We start from the raw sequence: 23,867 nt of genomic DNA on the forward strand, positions 1-23,867 counted from the left end.
CAGTGGATAGTATCTTAAACCAGCAGCCCCCCGGTTGCCAGGACATCCTCCACTTTTCTCACAGCATCTTTCTGACTATTGGTCCACCCCTCTAAGTGGATTTCAAGAAGTTGCCTTTTTGGGCTCCTGCTGTTGGAGAAATAAAATCTCATTGCGGATGTCAACTTTTATTGGAGTTTCAGCTTTCTGCATTCCACACCCAGTTCTTTTGAAAAAGTTCTTACGTATGGATATAACTAGCCATTAGGATGCCAGCTCCTCCCACCACTCCTGCTGTGACAAGTCCTCCTGCTAGTATTTCTGCAGGTGCCAAGGCACAAGCCACTCGTTCCTGCTCCTACTGCAGCGACTACAGACATTTTTACAACCACTTTCTTTAATCTCATCCTCTCAGGACTTTCTTTGAGCCTCCTGGTACATCAAATCAGATTGTATTCATCAGGTAGCCTAGTGGTAAAGCGCATTGGGCCAGTAACTGAAAGGTTGCTGGTTCAAATCCTGAACTAACTAGGTGAAAAATCTATCAATGTGCTCTTGAGCAAGGCACTTAAACTTAGTTGCTCTGGATAAGAGATTAGTAAAATTATGGAAACATTATGTACAAAAAAAATACAAATCACCCAAAATGGACCCGACTTATTGGTGTAGTGCTGTCGTCCATTCTTCTCCTCTATCTTCCTTAGCAGCTCTGTCACCTGAGTCTGGCCACCTCTGGCTTTATTATTAAAGACATGAGATCTATCATCATCACCTAAAGGGGTGTCAGAGACTCCTTGCCCTCTTAAAGAAACACCTCCACTGGTTTTCCTTCCAGCTGATCCACTCTAGTGAATATTATTACAGTGTGGTGTGAGACCTCTTTTCCAAAGTTCTTCTGGATCCACTTCACTGCATCCGGCATCTCCGCTGTGTGTTTCCCAACGCCAATCACCAGAAGAAACGCATGGGGTTCTGGGACTGACAATTTGATCCAATGTCCTATGTCACTTTTCATTTCCTTTAGTGACTGAGGTGTATCAGAGCCCCACTGTGTCAGTCACATGAACCTCCCTCTCATCCGCCTCGCCACTATGTTTCTGACACTGTGGTCACAGACTCTGTAGAGAAATACACTTGAAATGCCTCTCTCCCCAGGATGGTGTATCCAGTTGCACTCTTCTGCTCCAGTCTCACCCACCAAAACAATCATCAGCAGCTTATAAATGGAATCTGTTTATAACACCCAATAAAACAGAACCCAATGCTTAATTGTCCTGTTGTGAATCAAGACTCGAAACCTCAGCAACAGTTCTTCACTGTATGTCTAATATTCTGTACACACTGTAAAAGAGTAATGGTGAATCATGTGACAATACCTCAACTTCCTCTTCATAAGTGGGAGGGATCATCTATGCTTCCATATGCGATGTTTGTGGTCTACAGGCACAGTGAGGAACAATCAAAACCACTTAAAGAGTCCGAATGTCACATAAAAAAGTGAACATGTGATGTTGACAGGCCTGTTATTACAAGCACACCTGGTCCATCACTGTTAAGGTTTTAAACAATAATCAACAGCATCATCTTAGGGGGGTTAGGGGGGAGCCATGGTGAAGTGGGGACTGAATATGGCGATAGACTCACAGATGGCTGGAGGGAGTTCCAGAGGTTGGGTTTAGCCCCAGAGAAGTCCCTGTTGCTGAAGCTCTGGACCTTGGACCTGGGGACAACAAGGTGGCCTGCTGTGGTAGAACGGGGTGATCGTGTGGGTTGGTAGGGAAGAAGGTCAGAGAGGTCAGCGGGGGCAAGGTGGTGGAGAGCTTGGTAGGTCAGAAAGAGGATCTTGTATTCGTTGCATGCGGAGACAGTGGAGTTCACGGAAGACGGGGGTGACGTGCTGCCAGAACTTAGTATGTATGAGGAGTCTGGCTGCAGAGTTCTGAACCATTTGGAGTTTATGGAGGGAACTTTTTTTTTATGTTTGGGTTTCTCTCTTATAGGGCTACAGTACCTGTGCAATGGGTTCTCACGATACAATTAGCGTACATAGTGACATTTTCTATTGCCACATAGTTAGTAGAGTCCCCCCCCCCCCCACCTCGGTACCATAAGGGGAGGTCCAAGTTTGGTCACAACGGAACATTAACAGCATTCAGATTCAGTCAAAGCCAGAACAGTTAGTGGCAATCAGCAACAAATATTGTGATTCATTTAGGATGACTGCCTCCTAAATCCCAAAAGGCACCCTATTCCCTATATAGTGCATGTATATTTGGTCAAAGTAGAGCCCTGTGTAGAGAATAGGGTGCCATATGGGACTTAGATATGATTCACCCTCAGAGGTTTGGGAATGGAAATGCTCTGGTCTTCTATGTTAACTCCAGAGTGAGAACAGATGGCCTTGGTAAAGATGTTAATAATGACTATTCTCATATCAGCATTGTAAATATCCCCCCAAAATCTGTCTGCAATAATTTTTTTATGAGCTATTTTTCGTTGAAAGCAAGAGAAAAAAAAGCCCAATTTAAAAACTGTGGGTGTTTGATGTGCTCTAATCCCAAACGTTGTTTTAAATTAGAAAAGGGGACAATGCCACCACTGTAATCTATATAGGATGTGTCTCAAAAGGTCCTTTATTCCCTACATGGAGCATTACTAATCTCTACATAGAACACTGTGTGTGTGTGTGTGTGTGTGTGTGTGTGTGTGTGTGTGTGTGTGTGTGTGTGTGTGTGTGTGTGTGTGTGTGTGTGTGTGTGTGTGTGTGTGTGTGTGTGTGTGTGTGTGTGTGTACATGTGTATACATGTGTGTACATGTGTGTACATGTGTGTACATGTGTGTACATGTGTGGTAAAAAGTGTGTGTTTGTGTGTTTGTGTTTGTCATGCTGTATAGAGACACACAATCAGAGTGATTGCAATGATTGATTGCAATTACTATCTTATGTTTCCATACAGTATGCCTATGGCAGAGCAGCAGTCTTGACAAATAGACAGGATGTTGCATTATTCAACCGTTATTCATTCTTCACTCTCCAATGTCTTCTATCAACATAACTGTTTTCAAGAGACAGGACCTACTTGACAGTCAGATGACAAGTGTATCAATATTTTCTTTATTTCTCTAAAATAATTGGACTTTGGGGTAGTTTATTGAATAATTCATTATCATATTGTTGCAGCAGCCAAAGGCAGAGGAATTATGCCATTGTTCAGTAGCGCATTGACTCTTCAGAGCGACGTGCTGCTATTATAGCGCAGGTTGGAGAGGCGTGGGCTACTACCGATCCCCTATGAGTGAGGCTTTGATGTTCGCACAGACGGGCTCTTTACCAGTGCGTCCCGCTGCTATAGGCTGGGCATGAATGGCATTCGCTATTGGTGGCTGTGCGTACATATAGAGGAGCGCTCGCGCGGGATAAGGTTGGCGCCTGAGGTTCATATTATCAACTTTTTAAGGAATTAAATATCAGTCAACCCGGCTGTAAATTTCGCTCGGACATGATGGATTTATGACAAACTGCATGCCTTTTCTGGTGGAGTTGGATTGACGATTGACTCATTTGAGCGTCCATGCGTGTTATATTTTTAGAGATGTGTTTTATCCCTTATTCTAGAGCTGAAGTTGTAGGACAAGTTTCGGACACCAAAATGTGTATATTTTTTATTTTCATATTATCAACTTTAGAAATATGTCAGTCGCTGGCCCCTCGGAACGTTTATACAAATCACTGGGCAGTGCGTATTGCAGGGGGACAAGAAGAAGCGGATAAACTTGCTGCTAAATATGGTTATAATAATTATGGACAGGTAAGACCATTACCGTGTTTTTATTTTGTGCAGCGTGACCTGTTATGATTCCCTCTTTCTGCTTCAATAGTCTAATGTTTTGTCGAGTTCAGCTGCTGAACTTCGATACAGTAGGCTGGCTATTTGTCGATCATAATGCAGAGACATTCATAGAGGAATCAAAGAAAAGTGACGTGTGTGATTATTATCCGTGTCTGGCAAGCACCTGAACCCCAGCGCCAAATGTACAGCTTTCGGAGTTACAGAGCGATTTTCAGTTGGCAACACAAACGCACCAGCGCCACTGAAGTACATTCTTTTCAGGCCGTTCACTTATGGGCAATGGTCACGTTGCACTGTCCATATACAACGAGACTAAACATGACGCTGTAATTATACAACGTGTTGTAGACTACAATAGGCCTGTGCACGATGATCAACATTGGAAATGGCGCTGTGCCAAAAAAGGAAGTGCTCAAATTCAAAAAGGACTACATTCCAACTTGGTACACTATTGATGTTTTTGGTACACTATTGATGTTTTCACTTTAAGGATGTTATATATGACTGGAATGGGTTTACTTAATTATAATAGTGGATTTGTTCTGCTCTTGTTTTAGCCATAATAGGCGTTTACAATCCTCCCCAGGGGGTAAACCAGTGATTATCCAGATTATTTTTTAAGATGAGTGTCCCACAGCATGGCTTCTGTTGCAGCCTTCTTATTGAAGTTGACCACATGCTATAAACTGCAATAAATGATAATGTGGTCTTGACATTTTAGTCTGTCTCCCATTGGGATTCACCCCCTATGGAACTTCAGATCTTCATTTGAATTTACTGACAGGGGATAGATACCCTTGCAGAATTCATGCAGACTGTGAAGATGACAAGCTTGTGGATGGGGGAGAAAGCAGTAGATATTCTATAGATTATTGACATGAATCTGAGGATAACAAGTCATTTAGGAGTACGGACGTGGCCCACATAACTACTGTAGCCTAACAGATGACACATTTATTCAGGGTATAAGGATTGACACAGTGTTTGCATGATTCAGAGAAGTGTGACATCTGAAATTGAAGTTTATTCAATGGACCTTTGACCTTTTATGTTGTGACATTTTATATCTGCAGCGTCTGTGTACACTCAGCTTGCTATCTAGGCAATCATTCCAAATTCCTAAGAACTGACAGACTTGAATGGAGATGGAGAGAGAAAGGCAGAGGGTGAGAAAGAGGGGAGAAATGGAGTGAGAACAGCAGAGTGAGAGAAAGAGGGAAAGAGAGAGTTGAAATGAGTGGGGGAGACATATAGAGCAAAGAGACAGAGAGAGAAAGAGGGAAAGAGAGAGTTGAAATGAGTGGGGGAGACATAGAGCAAGAGACAGAGAGAGAAAGAGGGAAAGAGAGAGTTGAAATGAGTGGGGGAGACATATAGAGCAAGAGACAGAGAGAGAAAGAGGGAAAGAGAGAGTTGAAATGAGTGGGGGAGACATAGAGCAAGAGACAGAGAGAGAAAGAGGGAAAGAGAGAGTTGAAATGAGTGGGGGAGACATAGAGCAAGAGACAGAGAGAGAAAGAGGGAAAGAGAGAGTTGAAATGAGTGGGGGGAGACATAGAGCAAGAGACAGAGAGAGAAAGAGGGAAAGAGAGAGTTGAAATGAGTGGGGGGAGACATAGAGCAAGAGACAGAGAGAGAAAGAGGCTGAAATGACAAATGAGTGAGAACAAGACAGAGGGAAAGAGATGAAGGGAGGTAGCGAAAGGTTGAGCGAGAGAGAGTGTTAAAGAAGTCCTGGTTCAGATAATAACTCGCCTCAGTGCCAGAAGTGCACATGTGCTCTGGTAATCCTGCCCGCATTTTTGGTGCAAAGTCACAAGAGAAAAAAAATTACCTATTTATTACTTCACGTGCTTTGGATTTGAAATGGTTATTTTCCTCTGAGTAAGCAACATTTGCAGAAAAAGTCCTTCTGTACAAATGTAGGATCTTAAGTTGATCACCATGTTGCAGGAGAAAAACACTTGTTTATTTGAGGTTTAAAAAGGCTTCTGAAGTTTGTAATTTCCACTTTGAAAATTTAGACTCGACTTTCCCTTACAAAAATTGTATCAACCCCCTACAAAAATGTCCATGAATTATAATCCACATAATAATGAACATGTCCCGTTGCTGCAGGATTATTTTCCTGCTGTAGTAAACTGGCTCACATTAAGATCCTACATCTGTATGTGTTCACAAACTTCACATTGTTGGATACCGGTGCAAACATGTTTTTTCTCAGAACAATGTAGGTTGTTTGGTCTTAGGTAATCCTTAGATAACCAATATCATGTACTGTATATCGATTTGCATTGATGTACAGACAGTAACATACAATACAGTTATATTTGATCACTTCACTGCATACTCTATATCTCACTTTACTGTAGAATGCAGATTTAAGCTGGCATTACCCTGTCTGCTGCCCACAGTGATCATTTTTATGTATACTGTAAAGATTGTAGTGTATTTTCTTCTTCTTCTTCTTCTTCTTCTTCTTCTTCTTCTTCTCGCTACAACCCTACTGTTTGTTTTCATGTTGTTGCTGTCCAGATCGGGAGTCTGGAGGACCATTACCATTTCCACCACAGCAGAGTGGTGCGCAGAGCAGCTTTCTCCACTAGGGGCGCTCACTCCTTCATCCAGATGGACCCAAAGGTGAGACATCTGCTTGGTAGTTACTCGGGGTGAATCCTAACCTAGAATTTTCACATAGTGGTCTATTTTCGGCTGGTATTAAGGCGGCGCTAGTGTTAAACGCATTTTAGTTTGCAATTTTGTCATGTGAAAACTGGTGCATTTGCATTTTCCAGCCCTAACACCAGGTTCAGCAATTTACCGGTCAAACATCAGCACACTTGTGCTCAGATGGGAGGTTGGAAATATTTGAGGCGTGTCCTTAAAAACATGATCCAAAGTGCTAATTTGCAGTGATGGTAGGGATATTTAAGACCAACCTAAAGCTGGTTTCAGCAGTAACACAGATGGTTATGACATGAATATTGACAGCAGAAACACAGCCTATCCAGCCGTGACGCACACTGTCCTTATGAACATGGAACATGAGTAGCCTGATGTGCTTTTGGAATCTGAATACTTCTTATTTAGAAACACAAAAAATGTGTTTTTTCCCCCATTTTGTTTCATTTGCTTTAAAACCAAGCATAGCCTCCTCTCAATGAAGGCTTTTTCTCTGCCCAAATCAATCGCAAAGTAGTCAAGACTGTCGATAAAGGGTTTGGCTCCCGAGACCACTTGGAAATAAATCTTAATCACCAAAGCTTTATTCAAATGTAAAGTTTGAGAGGAGTAAAACAGTGAGCTGACATTTTTATGTCTGCATTGTAGGCAGGCCCACATTATTTTAAGCCATGCAGGTCACGTTTTGCATGTGTGTAAAACCCTCCATAGTCTGCGTTGTTTTAATATTATATGCCCAAGGGAAGAGATTATGGTCCCTGTAAGTGTGACATAGCCTATTTAAAAAAAGTTGTGTCTTTTGTTGTTTCATTCTCTTTTTAGGCCTTATCAATAATACATTGAATCTGGCTTATTGACAATGTTTGGCATGTCCATGCTCAGCTATAATGCAATTTACTGTAGACCTAGTCCCTATATCAGTGGGAATTCTATTGAAGACATGCAATTACTTACAACAATGTGGACTGCAAATGGGTTCAAGTTAATCTATTTAGCAAAGATGGAATAGATAGGTGTAGATGTTGTTATTTCGTATCTGTAAGCCATTTAACTAACTATAACGGACAAATATTGGCATTGGAGTTGATTCCAAGGCAATACATAACATATCTTAAATACACAACTTGAAGCAACCACAAGTTTAGCCATGGAGCACATTCTGATTGGCCAGTGAGGGGCCAAGCCTTGACACACCCACAACTTGTTAATTCATCAAAACCCAGCCCTTTCCAGCCAAAGCCAGCAAGTCCCTGGATAATTGTAGTAGTGAAAATTGCCAAAGTATTTCGGACACACGCCTGAACCTATAGTGCTACCGCCTGCTCTTAGATTTACCATTGTGTTAGGTTTGTTAAAGTAGAGCCCATCGTCTCCCTTTGACATCAATACATTACTAAGTGAACAGTTATGATTCACTTCTAAGGTGAATGCTAGGAAGGATGAATGGTAGTAATAATGGTTTGGTGGGTGATTATATTTCTCCTATTTCACACGTGTACAAGTCTATTAATATGTATGTGTGAATTGGAAATGTGTTTTTTGCATATCCTAACTCCCCCTGAGACACCTTCGGAGAGTGGGGTCATGGCCAGGGTCTGTTATCACCAACAGCAACCCGGGAGCAACAGATGAGCAAGTACCAGAGGAGGCTGGTGGGATGAGCTATAGGAGGAATCAATTGCAACGGTATCACACACATCAAACATATGGAAACCACATGTTTGAATCCGTTCCAATTATTCCGTTCTTGCCATTACAATGAGGTCGTCCTCCTATAGCTACTCCCACCAGCATCCACTGGCAAATACATAGTCACAACAGTATAACGTTAGTCACAAAAGATGAGCAAGCACATGAGCTTAGGGATAGTTCCCTCGAAATTCAAATGTACATGATTTTCCACTTAGCTTGGCTGTTGTTGATTCTCTGAGACAGCTGTTGATATTTGCTTCTGTAGCAGGAGCCTACTGGGGCATGGAAGCCTGTGACATCATCAGCTCTTGTGCTCTGCTACAGATTTTGACTCATGTCTCTGGGTTAGAAATGTGGCAGACAGATGAAATATTTCATGGTAAGGAGCAAAACTTCATATTTGAAGTGGAATGTCCCTTTAAAGTTGGAATCCTTAACTTCTTATGGCTGCAGGGGCAGTATTGAGTAGCTTGGATGAAAGGTGCCCAGAGGTGCCCAGAGTAAACTGCCTGCTCCTCAGTCCCAGTTGCTAATATATGCATATTATCATTAGCATTGGATAGAAAACACTCTGAAGTTTCTAAAACTGTTTGAAAGATGTCTGTGAGTAGAACAGAACTCATATGGCAGGCAAAGACCTGAGAAGAAATCCAAACAGGAAGTGGGAAATCTTGAGTCCATCTTCTAAGACTGGCGCAAGGGTTGAACTATTGTTATGGATACGGTAATGGTTAGGGGTTCAAATCCCATTTGTCGCCAGAAAGTGTTGTACCTCTGTTGTACCTCTCTTCCGACCACTTCAGCCCAGCTGTTTTACAGACGCAGCCCTCACACAGAGTTGGGTCTTTAACATACCTAACATAGTGATAGTTGACAGACCATTTTTCCACTCAAGTGTCTCTCTCCCTGCATGCCCAGATCTCATCATTTACTCTGTCTGGATGAAACATAAGCAGAGAGACTGACACAAGCACACACGCACGCACGCACGCACGCACGCACACACACACACACACACACACACACACACACACACACACACACACACACACACACACACACACACACACACACACACACACACACACACACACACACACACACACACACACACACACACACACACACACACACACACACAAGCACATGCGCACACACACAGGGACCAAGAGAAGGCAATCCAATCAAAATTCTATCAGAACCTCGAGACAGATACACTTGGATAGATACATAGATACATGTACCCATCACCTGTATCACATCAGGCCCATCAGATATTACTGGAGGCCTCCTACCACCCTCCACTTATAGCCTACAGGCAGCTTTAAGAATAAAAGTGCAGCTGTTTGGGGAGCCTCTCCTCTGGCCTTCTCCCTGAGATTATCTCACTCAGACAGGCAGGATCTCAAGAGTAATAAAAACCAAAGCCCAAAGTCTGGAGCTCCTCGACAGAGCTCATCCTGATCATATCACGCTCTAAGCCCTGTGTGTTTAAATGAAAGGTTGGAGCTGATGCCTAGAAACCAATTTTACCTCTGTCAGGCCTCTGATTTGCTGCCCCCCCCCCCCCCAGCCTGTGTGATTTCACCACCAACCACTGTCACAACATAACTTATCAAGAAGAGAAATCTAAACATGTCATCTATATGGTTTCTGGGCCTCTCACCACAACCACTGGTCATACCTACTACAGTAGTTAATAAGATAGGACAGGTTTCCCAGATACAGATTAAACCTAGTCCTGGACTTTAAAGCTATTTCAATTGATATTCTCCATTGAGCATGCTTTTAAGTCTATGGCCAGGCTTAATCTGTGTCTGGGAAACAGGCCCATTGTGTACAATTAACTCCTAATATGTAATGGTTTGAGACTGCTATGAAGGCATGCACTGAATCGGAGCATGCAGACACCACATGCAATTAAAACACGTCTTTGAATTGGGACCGCACTGCACGTAACAGAGTGTGTACGTATGCAAGGTACTTTGTGAATTAGCATTTGAATGTGTTTATCACATGGATTAAGAATAGATAGGATGGCTCCCAAATGCCCCCTGTTCCCTATGTAGTGCAATACCTTTGACCGGAGCCCTATGCGCCTTGGTTAAAAGTAGTGCTCTACATAGCAAACAAGGTGCCATTTGGGACAGATACATAGTCATTCATTCCAATTTGCAAATCGACAAACGTGTTTGTTTGTTAATGTGTGTAAAACCCATATCCATCCATGCAAGCCACAGTGTCCCTATGGTCTCTCTACTGTGTGTGTGTGTGTGTGTGTGTGTGTGTGTGTGTGTGTGTGTGTGTGTGTGTGTGTGTGTGTGTGTGTGTGTGTGTGTGTGTGTGTGTGTGTGTGTGTGTGTGTGTGTGATGTCTTTTTAGGTTGACTGGGTCCAACAGCAGCTAGTGAAGCAGAGAGTAAAGAGATACATCAAAAGCGACACCAGAAGCCCTGACCCCAACTTCGTCCACTTCAACGACCCCAAATGGTCCAACATGTGGTATATTGTAAGTACACTACATATCTACCATCTATCCTCACTGGAGTCATATATGTAGTAGTACTTGAAATAATTGAATCAAGGAATAAATAATTATCTGAAATGAAAATCAGGGTCATATTCATTAGGGCACGCAGTGGAAAACTTTACTCGGCCCTGGTCCAAAGTAGTGCATTATCTAGGGAATAGAGTGCCATTTTGGACAGGACCCAAACAAGTGCCCTCACTTCCCCTTGACACCATCGATCCCCCTGTTTAAGGTGCACCACTATTCCCTGAACATGTTTTTGTCACCACACTATTACAAACTGCCTTGAGCTAATGCATCTCTGCGGCTACGGTCCGGTCGTCTTTTAGTAATTAAACCAGGTTGACGATAAGAGCTTTGGGTCGGAACTCAAGTGTGAAATTGTCCAGAGCCTGCAGTTCTGTTGTGTACTCGGGAGAAGTGTCCAAACTTCTCAGGGCTCAGGGTAAATCTGGGGCTAGGATGGATTAGATGCTATAGAGGCAATGGATGTGGGCAAAATTATTCACTACCTGAATGTGCACTACATGGCAAGAATGTAACTGTTGCCTATGCTGGGGATTGGCCTCCGCTTTGGCATTCCGTGGGAGAAGACATTTTTAAACAGACAGATGGCCTATAATGGTTTCTCTCCCACAGAGCTTACGTTGTATATCTCTTTATCCTATATCTCATGCCAGAGTCTGTTGGGGCGAGTGTTTAACATGCTTACTAAAAATAGGAGTCAAGGGGCAGAATCCTAATGCTCTTTAAGAAACGTGGGCTGGGTAAATGTAGGGGAAGTGCTGGGTTGTGATACTGGGTTTGGATCCAGACCTGGTTCTCTCAAATACTTTTAGCATTTGATAGATTAAGCCTGCCTGGAATGCCAGATGGGCAGAGTTGACACTTTTTGAATGATTCTGTTCCATTGTGCCAGACAAGCTAAATCAAGCACTGTTAAAGTATTTGAAAAAAACACATTATGTGAACCCAGATCTGTTGGAGGGGATTGGGTGATATAACATATAGAGAGACGATAATGGATGGAGAATTTATACTCAGGGTCATGTTTGTCTCACATCACCCTAATGCTGGGTGAGTTCAGAAGGGCACACCTTATCAAAACGTTTTGCAACAGAAAATGAAAATCCGTGTTCCTATTGGACAATATCTGGTAGTACCTCCGAGATTAATTCTGTTTTGAAACCTTTTGTACCTATTTAACACGACCCTAGTATCCTGCCAGACATTTTCACTCATCTGAGGGGAACAAAAATTGCTCGTCAATGTCCTCACATTCAAATTAGGAAGTGGGATGCAAAGACAAAAAAATGAGAAACTGAAGGACAACCAAGCCACTGCTGTTGAATAAAGATAACTTATTTTCCATTTTTAAGGTTGTCAGTGACACATCGGTTGACATGACAGATATACGTACTGATTAACATAGGACCCCAGTCTGACCACTCCTCTGTTTCCTATTAACATTGTATGTGTCCTCTGTGGTCCTCTTCCTCAGCACTGTACGGACAAGAACAATCGCTGTAGGTCAGAGATGAACATTCTGGCAGCGTGGCAGAGAGGCTACACAGGCAAGAACGTGGTGGTCACCATCCTGGACGACGGCATCGAGAGGAACCACCCTGACCTGGCACAGAACTATGTAAGTATACTATTGGGGTGTCTTCACATAGTCAAATGTTTGGTTCACATATTCCTAGCACACAATGACTACATCAAGCTTGTGACTCTGAAAACTCATTGGATGCATTTGCATTTTGTTTGGGTTGTGTTTTGGGTTGTGTTTTGCCCAGTGGGAACTGAATGGTGAGTGATTTTTATGTTTTGAAAGGGCTACAGTAAAGTAAAGTGTTTATATATTCCAAAATGATGTCGCTGTCAAATGAAAAATTACAACTGCTATCAGTGCCCATCCCTAATGGATATGAATAAAGATGTGAACAGAATATAACACAGAAAATAACATAACGTCCACCACCACCACCGTAGTTGCTGGAAAGGACAATGTGAAAAGAAAATACCCGGCCAGAACAGTTTGAACAGAAAGGGTACGACCACAGAAACAAGACACCCACACTGCTAGTATTTGTTGAGGCCATAACAACACACCACCTTTGTCGGACACATTTAATGTCTGTACCTGACACATTGGATTACGTCTCTAAATTATGGCCGGTGTTGGTTCCAATCTGTCTCTGGTTCTTTAATAGCGCAGGAGATGAGATATGACTGAAATGCGGAAAAACCATGGCAATATATTTCCTTTTCTGTTTTATGTCCTTTAGTGAGCAAGACATGCTTTGTTTTCTCCTTCTATCTGTCTCTCTGTCCCTCTGTCTCTGTCTCTCTGTCCCTCTGTCTCTGTCTCTCTCTCTGTCTGTCTCTCTGTGTCTCTGTCCCTCTGTCTGTCTCTCTGTCTCTCTGTCTCTCTCTCTCTGTCTCTCTGTCTCTGTCTCTCTGTCCCTCTGCCTGTCTCTCTGTCTCTCTTTCTCTGTCTCTCTTTCTCTGTCTCTGTCTCTCTGTCTCTGTCTCTCCAGGACCAGCTGGCGAGTTATGATGTCAACGGGAACGACCATGATCCAACTCCTCGTTATGATTCTAGCAACGAGAACAAGTGAGAGCAAACATCCTTCAGTCCCCATCCTATCCCTCTATCCTTCATTTATTCCCTCCATCTCTCTGTCCTTCTACGTCATCACTTCATTGCTTCAGCTATCCATCCATCCTTCTATTCCTCATGTATTTATTCCCCTGTCCCTCTATCCATCATCCTTCCATTCCCTCTTCCCCTCTCCTTATCCATCCTTCCATTCCCTCTTCCCCTCTCCTTATCCATCCTTCCATTCCCTCTTCCCCTCTCCTTATCCTTATCCATCCTTCCATTCCCTCTTCCTCTCTCCTTATCTATCCTTCCATTCCCTCTTCCCCTCTCCTTATCCTTATCCATCCTTCCATTCCCTCTTCCTCTCTCCTTATCCATCCTTCCATTCCCTCTTCCCCTCTCCTTATCCTTATCCATCCTTCCATTCCCTCTTCCTCTCTCCTTATCCATCCTTCCATTCGCTCTTCCCCTCTCCTTATCCTTATCCATCCTTCCATTCCCTCTTACCCTCTCCTTATCCTTATCCATCCTTCTATTCCCTCTTCCCCTCTCCTTATCCATCCTTCCATTCCCTCTTCCCCTCTCCTTATCCATCCTTCCATTCCCTCTTCCCCTCTCCTTATCCATCCTTCCATTCCCTCTTCCTCTCTCCTTATCTATCCTTCCATTCCCTCTTCCCCTCTCCTTATCTTTATCCATCCTTCCATTCGCTCTTTCCACTCACCCCTCCATTACTTGCACCCCTTTCTATTCCCCGTTCCCCATCCCCACGTACCTCCATTCCTCCATCCTTCTATTCCTCCATATTTCCTTCCATCTATCCCAATGTACCTTTACTATGTACCTTTATCACTCTTTTCCTCCATCCCTCCATCTCTCCATCAACCCATCCCTTGGGCTATTGACAGGAGGGTCCATGTCACACTTCCCCACACCATGCTTCTGATGTGACCTAAATGACTCATGCACTGTTTTAATGTACATCATTATTAATATGGTACTTTAATGAAACACTTTGACTTTCATCTCTGGTGGATGTGGCTGGGTGTTCATATGCTGCCTTGTAGGGTCTCTCTCTCTCTCTGTCTGAGGTCTACAGGCTGGCTAATGAATATAAACAGGACACAAAGACAACTTTGAAATGTGACAGGAAAATGTGATGGCCTTGAAATGTGTCCCCCAGCCGCAGTGCACCACTCTTTTGTTTGTCATTGAACCTCGTGTTGTTTTTATCAAACTTGTCCCACTGGAACATCCAACATTCCATTGGTGACGATTTGAGCTACTTGCTATGAAATAGTTTGACTTGATTTTTGACGTACTTTATTCTATTATACGTATTCAGTTTGAGAGTTATACTTATTCAGTTACACACGTCTCATCTATGGTTATAAACTGACTCCAGACCAGACAGACGAGTCACACATCATATCCTGATGTGTATTCAGTTACACACATGTCTCATCTATGGTTAGAAACTGACTCCAGACCAGACAGACTAGTCACACATCATATCCTGATGTGTATTCAGTTACACACATGTCTCATCTATGGTTAGAAACTGACTCCAGACCAGACAGACTAGTCACTCATCATATCCTGTTGTGTATTCAGTTAGACAAATGTCTCATCTATGGTTATAAACTGACTCCAGACCAGACAGACTATCCTGTTGTGTATTCAGTTAGACAAACGTCTCATCTATGGTTATAAACTGACTCCAGACCAGACAGACGAGTCACACATCATATCCTGTGGTGTATTCAGTTAGACAAACGTCTCATCTATGGTTATAAACTGACTCCAGACCAGACAGACGAGTCACACATCATATCCTGTGGTGTATTCAGTTAGACAAACGTCTCATCTATGGTTATAAACTGACTCCAGACCAGACAGACTAGTCACACATCATATCCTGTGGTGTATGCAGTTGCTATCATCGTGTTTCTTATTGCTGCACTGAAGGCATTTCTGTCACAACACAAACTTCACCAAGCAATCAAATTAATCTGGAGTCTTGTTGACAAGCAAACAAACCCAAAAGGTCTTTATTGATGTTCTCCTCCATCTCTCTCCCCTTCATATCTCTCTCTCTGTATAGTGTAATTCACCCCTGGCTGTAGAGGGAAACGTAATTGGGATCAGGGGGAGAGGGAGAAAAAACTATTAAAGAGAAAGCCATTCATGTCGTTTCTCTGTCACCCAGCCTTGGTGAGATGAGTTCCCTGGATGCACCTGGACTGGGGTGAGATTAGTGTGTGTGTGTGTGTGTGTGTGCGCGTGCGTGTGTGTGTGTGTGCGTGTGTGTGTGTGTTTGTGTGTGTGTGTGTGTGTGTGTGTGTGTGCGGGCGTGCGTGCTTGTGTGTGTGTGTGTGTGCGTGTGTGTGTTTGTGTGTGTGTGTGCATTGGTATACAGGCCTGATCTCTCTCCTCTTAAACTCATTACTGCGTGGCCTAACAGGAGGCGATGTGACACCATGTTTTGTAATCCACCATGTTTGGCCACACATACATTTTCAAACAAGGCGACCAGCTGCACTGCAGGGGAGTGAACAGCATACTGGTCCACGTACTCACCTCAGTTCTCGCTTTCTCGGGAGAAAGGACTGGAACAACACTCCTTGTAGTTCTCCTCTCTTTATCTGTTTCTCTCCATCACGCTCTTACTAATTCCACATCTCAGTTGAAGGCTGAAATTCACCCTTCACAGTTTCAGTAGATCTCTGTATTCAATCTTTGTCACTTCCTTACTTAAAACTTCACAACATTTTCTCATCTCATCTTTTCTCTTCTCAATCTTTTTTTCATCTCAATATTTTCTCATCTCATCTTTTCTCTTCTCAATCTTTTTTTCATCTCAATATTTTCTCATCTAATTCCTCTTTAAAACATTTATTTGGTGAGTCTGGTTTGTTTTTGTGAAGAGATGAAGTAAGAGGTTTTTCATGTCTCTCGCTGGTGAAACAGTCATTATCCAGTAGCCGTCGGTCCCTTGGGGCTGTAGACTCCTATCAGGTGTGTTAACATGCTGTGATAAAGAGAGTAGGGAAGGAGAGAGAGAGAGAGAGAGAGAGAGAGAGAAGAAGGGAATGAGGAAGAGTGTCAGGTGTTGAATATTCACTCCTCCACCACCTGCTGAGCCTGTGAAGAGAGGATAACCTTTACTTCATTCCAGAGGTGGACTGATCCCTTCTGTTTGTGTGATATGTAAATGAAGAGTGGGAGATGAAATGCTTAGTATAGACCTTCAACTCTTTTCAGTCCTTTACTAGTCCTTATGTTTAGTGACGGTATTACCCTGGACAGCCTCGAAGAGGACGGACCCTTCTGAGCCTGGGTCCTGGTACACTATTAGAAAAAAGGGTTCCAAAAGGGTTCTTTGGATGTTCCCATTGGAGAACCCTTTTAGGTTCCATGTAGAACCCTCTGTTGAAAGGGTTTTACATGAAACCCAAAAGGGCTCTACCTGGAACCAAAAAGGGTTCTTCAAAGGGTTCTCTTATGGGGACAGCCAAAGAACCATTATAGGTTTTAGATAGCACCTTTTTTTCTAAGAGTGTAGTAAAGTTTCTTCCTTGTAGGGATTGTTCCCTGTGCTTCTGCTTGTGATTGTTGTTTGGTCGAGGCACAGTTACTGTAAAATCACTTTGTGACAACTGCTTCATAAATAGGATTTATTTGATTGGAGCCATTTTAGATAAGGTACATGTGCCAGCACTATCATAAGATAACATTAATTTACATTGGTATGAGATTCTGTACGACAGCATTCCATCATGTAGTTCTCCTGGGCTAATACTAGCCATACTGATGAAAAACGTTCCTCTTCCTGCTCCTTCTCTCCTCTCCATCTCTCCTCTCCTTCTCTCCTCTCGCTCCCCCTCTGTTCTTTTTCTCTCCAGACATGGGACGCGGTGTGCCGGTGAGGTTGCAGCTGTGGCCAATAACTCCCACTGCATTGTGGGAATTGCATACAATGCACGCATTGGAGGTATAGTCTCCTCTCCTCTCCTCTCCTCTCCTCTCCTCTCCTCTCCTCTCCTCTCCTCTCCTCTCCTCTCCTCTCCTCTCCTCTCCTCTCCTCTCCTCTCCTCTCCTCTCCTCTCCTCTCCTCTCCTCTCAGACAGAATTATTCTGCACGTGTGCACCAGATTAACCTTGACTTGTCCTGCTCTGTGTAAAAAGTGTGTGTGAGAGGTGTAATAAGAATGTTTCTCTAGCTTGCAGCGCTAAGCTGTGGACATTCATGCGTTCACAAGGCATTAATCCCGGCGCGGTTTCTGTGATGTCAAATGTCGAGTGTTTTTAATCAAAGGACAGAATCTCACATCCCCTCCCACTGTCTTGTCTTCTCTGCAGCTGTGCTGAAAGCGCAGGCATTTTTGTCTTTCTCTCTCTCTCTTTTTCCATTCATCCATCTCTCTATCTCCCTCTCTCTTTGTCTTTCTCCCTCTCTCTTTTTCCATTCATCCATCTCTCTATCTCCCTCTCTCTTTGTCTTTCTCTCTCTCTCTTTTTCCATCCATCCATCTCTCTATCTCCCTCTCTCTTTGTCTTTCTCTCTCTCTTTTTCCATTCATCCATCTCTCTATCTCCCTCTCTCTTTGTCTTTCTCCCTCTCTCTTTTTCCATTCATCCATCTCTCTATCTCCCTCTCTCTTTGTCTTTCTCTCTCTCTCTTTTTCCATTCATCCATCTCTCTATCTCCCTCTCTCTTTGTCTTTCTCTCTCTCTCGTTTTAAACATATTTCTCTCTCTTTCTCTATTATCTCTCTTTATAACCCTCTCTCATCTGCAGATGTCTGGAATGGTACCAGTAGTCTTTACAGTACTATAGTGTAGTGAATGGTACCAGTAGCCTTTACAGTACTATAGTGTAGTGAATGTTACCAGTAGTCTTTACAGTACTATAGTGTAGTGAATGGTACCAGTAGCCTTTACAGTACTATAGTGTAGTGAATGGTACCAGTAGTCTTTACAGTACTATAGTGTAGTGAATGTTACCAGTAGCCTTTACAGTACTATAGTGTAGTGAATGGTACCAGTAGTCTTTACAGTACTATAGTGTAGTGAATGTTACCAGTAGCCTTTACAGTACTATAGTGTAGTGAATGGCACCAGTAGTCTTTACAGTACTATAGTGTAGTGAATGGTACCAGTAGCCTTTACAGTACTATGGTGTAGTGAATGGTACCAGTAGCCTTTACAGTACTATGGTGTAGTGAATGGTACCAGTAGCCTTTACAGTACTATAGTGTAGTGAATGGTACCAGTAGCCTTTACAGTACTATGGTGTAGTGAATGGTACCAGTAGCCTTTACAGTACTATGGTGTAGTGAATGGTACCAGTAGCCTTTACAGTACTATAGTGTAGTGAATGGTACCAGTAGCCTTTACAGTACTATAGTGTAGTGAATGGTACCAGTAGCCTTTACAGTACTATAGTGTAGTGAATGGTACCAGTAGCCTTTACAGTACTATAGTGTAGTGAATGGTACCAGTAGCCTTTACAGTACTATGGTGTAGTGAATGGTACCAGTAGCCTTTACAGTACTATAGTGTAGTTAATGGTACCAGTAGCCTTTACAGTACTATGGTGTAGTGAATGGTACCAGTAGCCTTTACAGTACTATGGTGTAGTGAATGGTACCAGTAGCCTTTACAGTACTATAGTGTAGTGAATGGTACCAGTAGCCTTTACAGTACTATAGTGTAGTGAATGGTACAAGTAGCCTTTACAGTACTATAGTGTAGTGAATGGTACCAGTAGCCTTTACAGTACTATGGTGTAGTGAATGGTACCAGTAGCCTTTACAGTACTATAGTGTAGTGAATGGTACCAGTAGCCTTTACAGTACTATAGTGTAGTGAATGGTACCAGTAGCCTTTACAGTACTATGGTGTAGTGAATGGTACCAGTAGCCTTTACAGTACTATGGTGTAGTGAATGGTACCAGTAGCCTTTACAGTACTATAGTGTAGTGAATGGTACCAGTAGCCTTTACAGTACTATAGTGTAGTGAATGGTACAAGTAGCCTTTACAGTACTATAGTGTAGTGAATGGTACCAGTAGCCTTTACAGTACTATGGTGTAGTGAATGGTACCAGTAGCCTTTACAGTACTATAGTGTAGTGAATGGTACCAGTAGCCTTTACAGGACTATAGTGTAGTGAATGGTACCAGTAGCCTTTACAGTACTATAGTGTAGTGAATGGTACCAGTAGCCTTTACAGTACTATAGTGTAGTGAATGGTACAAGTAGCCTTTACAGTACTATAGTGTAGTGAATGGTACCAGTAGCCTTTACAGTACTATAGTGTAGTGAATGGTACCAGTAGCCTTTACAGTACTATAGTGTAGTGAATAGTACAAGTAGCCTTTACAGTACTATCGTGTAGTGAATGGTACCAGTAGCCTTTACAGTACTATAGTGTAGTGAATGGTACCAGTAGCCTTTACAGTACTATAGTGTAGTGAATGGTACCAGTAGCCTTTACAGTACTATAGTGTAGTGAATGGTACAAGTAGCCTTTACAGTACTATAGTGTAGTGAATGGTACAAGTAGCCTTTACAGTACTATAGTGTAGTGAATGGTACCAGTAGTCTTTACAGTACTATAGTGTAGTGAATGGTACCAGTAGCCTTTACAGTACTATAGTGTAGTGAATGGTACCAGTAGCCTTTACAGTACTATAGTGTAGTGAATGGTACCAGTAGCCTTTACAGTACTGTAGTGTAGTGAATGGTGCAAGTAGCCTTTACAGTACTATAGTGTAGTGAATGGTGCAAGTAGCCTTTACAGTACTATAGTGTAGTGAATGGTACAAGTAGTCTGTACAGTACTATAGTGTAGTGGATGGTACCAGTAGCCTTTACAGTACTATAGTGTAGTGAATGGTACCAGTAGTCTTTACAGTACTATAGTGTAGTGAATGGTACAAGTAGCCTTTACAGTACTATAGTGTAGTGAATGGTACAAGTAGCCTTTACAGTACTATAGTGTAGTGAATGGTACAAGTAGTCTGTACAGTACTATAGTGTAGTGAATGATACAAGTAGCCTTTACAGTACTATAGTGTAGTAAATGGTACAAGTAGCTGTTACAGTACTATAGTGTAGTGAATGGTACCAGTAGCCTTTACATTACTATAGTGTAGTGAATGGTACCAGTAGCATTTACAGTACTATAGTGTAGTGAATGGTACAAGTAGCCTTTACAGTACTATAGTGTAGTGAATGGTACAAGTAGCCTTTACAGTACTATAGTGTAGTGGATGGTACCAGTAGCCTTTACGGTACTATAGTGTAGTGAATGGTACAAGTAGCCTTTACAGTACTATAGTGTAGTGAATGGTACCAGTAGCCTTTACGGTGCTATAGTGTAGTGAATGGTACCAGTAGCATTTACAGTACTATAGTGTAGTGAATGGTACAAGTAGCCTTTACAGTACTATAGTGTAGTGAATGGTACAAGTAGCCTTTACAGTACTATAGTGTAGTGAATGGTACAAGTAGTCTGTACAGTACTATAGTGTAGTGGATGGTACCAGTAGCCTTTACAGTACTATAGTGTAGTGAATGGTACCAGTAGTCTTTACAATACTATAGTGTAGTGAATGGTACCAGTAGCCTTTACAGTACTATGGTGTAGTGAATGGTACCAGTAGCCTTTACAGTACTATGGTGTAGTGAATGGTACCAGTAGCCTTTACAGTACTATAGTGTAGTGAATGGTACCAGTAGCCTTTACAGTACTATAGTGTAGTGAATGGTACCAGTAGCCTTTACAGTACTATAGTGTAGTGAATGGTACCAGTAGCCTTTACAGTACTATGGTGTAGTGAATGGTACCAGTAGCCTTTACAGTACTATAGTGTAGTGAATGGTACCAGTAGCCTTTACAGTACTATGGTGTAGTGAATGGTACCAGTAGCCTTTACAGTACTATAGTGTAGTGAATGGTACAAGTAGCCTTTACAGTACTATAGTGTAGTGAATGGTACAAGTAGCCTTTACAGTACTATAGTGTAGTGAATGGTACAAGTAGTCTGTACAGTACTATAGTGTAGTGAATGATACAAGTAGCCTTTACAGTACTATAGTGTAGTAAATGGTACAAGTAGCTGTTACAGTACTATAGTGTAGTGAATGGTACCAGTAGCCTTTACATTACTATAGTGTAGTGAATGGTACCAGTAGCATTTACAGTACTATAGTGTAGTGAATGGTACAAGTAGCCTTTACAGTACTATAGTGTAGTGAATGGTACAAGTAGCCTTTACAGTACTATAGTGTAGTGGATGGTACCAGTAGCCTTTACGGTACTATAGTGTAGTGAATGGTACAAGTAGCCTTCACAGTACTTTAGTGTAGTGAATGTTACCAGTAGCCTTTACAGTACTATAGTGTAGTGAATGGTACAAGTAGCCTTTACAGTACTATAGTATAGTGAATTTTACCAGTAGTCTTTACAGAACTATAGTGTAGTGAATGGTACCAGTATTCTTTACAGTACTATAGTGTAGTGAATGGTACAATTAGTCTTTACAGTACTATAGTGTAGTGAATGGTACAAGTCGTCTTTACAGTACTATAGTGTAGTCAATGGTACCAGTAGCCTTTACAGTACTATAGTGTAGTGAATGGTACCAGTAGTCTTTACAGTACTATAGTGTAGTGAATGGTACCAGTAGTTTTTACAGTACTATAGTGTAGTGAATGGTACAATTAGTCTTTACAGTACTGTAGTGTAGTGAATGGTATGCTTAGATAATTGGGAAGAATGAGTAGACGTTACTGGGTTCTAACTTCTAGGGTTCTAGGTTCTAGATGGGCTCTAGATTATATAATTTACACAAACCAGTTATTGATGCATGGGCTTGCCTGCCATGCAATATCATATAATATGGGGTTTGGGGTGGGTGAAGAGGGCCGTGGGTTTGTTATGGTGTTTGTATTGGTTTGTTACACCCTCTCCTATTGTTCCCCTGCTAACACAGAAATGTCAATTTCTATAATGGGAAAGACACTTGACACACAGGTGTGTGTATCTGATGGATTGTGAGATATGGTCAAGAAATAATCATCCTCCACAACCGTAAAGAAAGATGCTCTTGTCAAATAGTCATTTCTAGATCCAGCACACATTTCCTTTCTCTTCCTCTCCTGCCAAATACAGAACTAGAACTCTGGCATGGCAACCATCGTCAGAGGAATGCATGCATATCCCTCGCATTAAAAAACTTCTGGACTTCCTGGTTGTAACCTTGTGAGACACATCAGGAGCCTCTTAGATTTCTTCATGCACCATAGAAACAGAACCATGACGCTCACTCACTCACTCACTCACTCACTCACTCACTCACTCACTCACTCACTCACTCACTCACTCACACACACACACACACACACACACACACACACACACACACACACACACACACACACACACACACACACACACACACACACACACACACACACACACACACACACACACAAACTGTTAGAATCCTTGATGGAGGCCTGTGTCTAATGGAGTAATGGATTCAATAAAGTAATTATAGATTGACCACAGTAACACTGTTTGTTTGTTAGTGTGTGTGTGTGTGTGTAACTGGAGGCAATGCTGGCGGACGGCCAGAGTAAATGTTGTCAAAGCGGATTCCACCCGTTGACTTCATAGCTTATTGATATTGCTTTTTAACCTAGCTGTCTGAACAGGCTCTCTGTTTGAATTTACCACATACACACGAACATGCGCACACACGAACATGCGCACACACGAACATGCGCACACACACACACACACACACACACACACACACACACACACACACACACACACACACACACACACACACACACACACACACACACACGTTATGTTCTTCTATCTTTGTGGGGACCTAAAATGTATTTCCATTCAATATCCTTTTTTCCCTAACCCCTAACCCTAACCCATTACCTTTACCCTAAATCTGACCCTAACCATAATTGTAAACCTGACCCTGAACCTAAAACCTAAATAGCTAAAATAGCCTTTGTTCTCATGGGGACTTGGGAAATGTCCCCACCGGGAGAATTTTCCTTGTTTTACTATCCATGTGGGGACTTTTGTGGATTTTTGGTCCCCACAAGAAATGTTTCTTATTTTGTTGCCTTACAACCTGGAATTAAAATAGATTTTGGGGGGGTTTGTATAATTGGATTTACACAACATGCCTACCACTTTGAAGATGCAAAATATTTTTATTGTGAAACAAACAAGAAATAAGACAAAAAAACGGAAAACTTGAGCGTGCATAACTATTCACCCCCCCAAAGTCAACACTTGTAGAGCCACCTTTTGCAGTAATTACAGCTGCAAGTCTCTTGGGGTATGTCTCTATAAGCTTGGCACATCTAGCCACTGGGATTTTTGCCCATTCTTCAAGGCAAAACTGCTCCAGCTCTTTCAAGTTGGATGGGTACCGCAATATTTAAGTCATACCACATATTCTCAATTGGATTGAGGTCTGTG

General features: G+C 42.3%; 1 protein-coding gene across 3 annotated transcripts in view; it reads left to right on the forward strand.

The window, feature by feature from the left end:
- The first annotated feature begins 3,009 nt into the window (after positions 1-3,009).
- pcsk6 (proprotein convertase subtilisin/kexin type 6) overlaps positions 3,010-23,867 on the forward strand; it is an 89,697-nt gene continuing 68,839 nt past the window's right edge. The window contains exons 1-6 of one of the 3 annotated variants that reach the window (XM_031812362.1): positions 3,010-3,789; positions 6,367-6,471; positions 10,588-10,713; positions 12,236-12,379; positions 13,275-13,351; positions 17,245-17,333. In XM_031812362.1, the coding sequence (XP_031668222.1) occupies positions 3,553-3,789; positions 6,367-6,471; positions 10,588-10,713; positions 12,236-12,379; positions 13,275-13,351; positions 17,245-17,333 (778 nt within the window). In that variant the 5' untranslated portion in view covers positions 3,010-3,552. The remainder of the gene's footprint in view (positions 3,790-6,366; positions 6,472-10,587; positions 10,714-12,235; positions 12,380-13,274; positions 13,352-17,244; positions 17,334-23,867) is intronic. The other 2 variants (XR_004206696.1, XM_031812363.1) reach the window with 2 other exon arrangements.

Source organism: Oncorhynchus kisutch, unplaced genomic scaffold (assembly GCF_002021735.2).
Source record: "Oncorhynchus kisutch isolate 150728-3 unplaced genomic scaffold, Okis_V2 Okis03b-Okis08b_hom, whole genome shotgun sequence".
Classification (NCBI taxonomy): domain Eukaryota; kingdom Metazoa; phylum Chordata; class Actinopteri; order Salmoniformes; family Salmonidae; genus Oncorhynchus; species Oncorhynchus kisutch.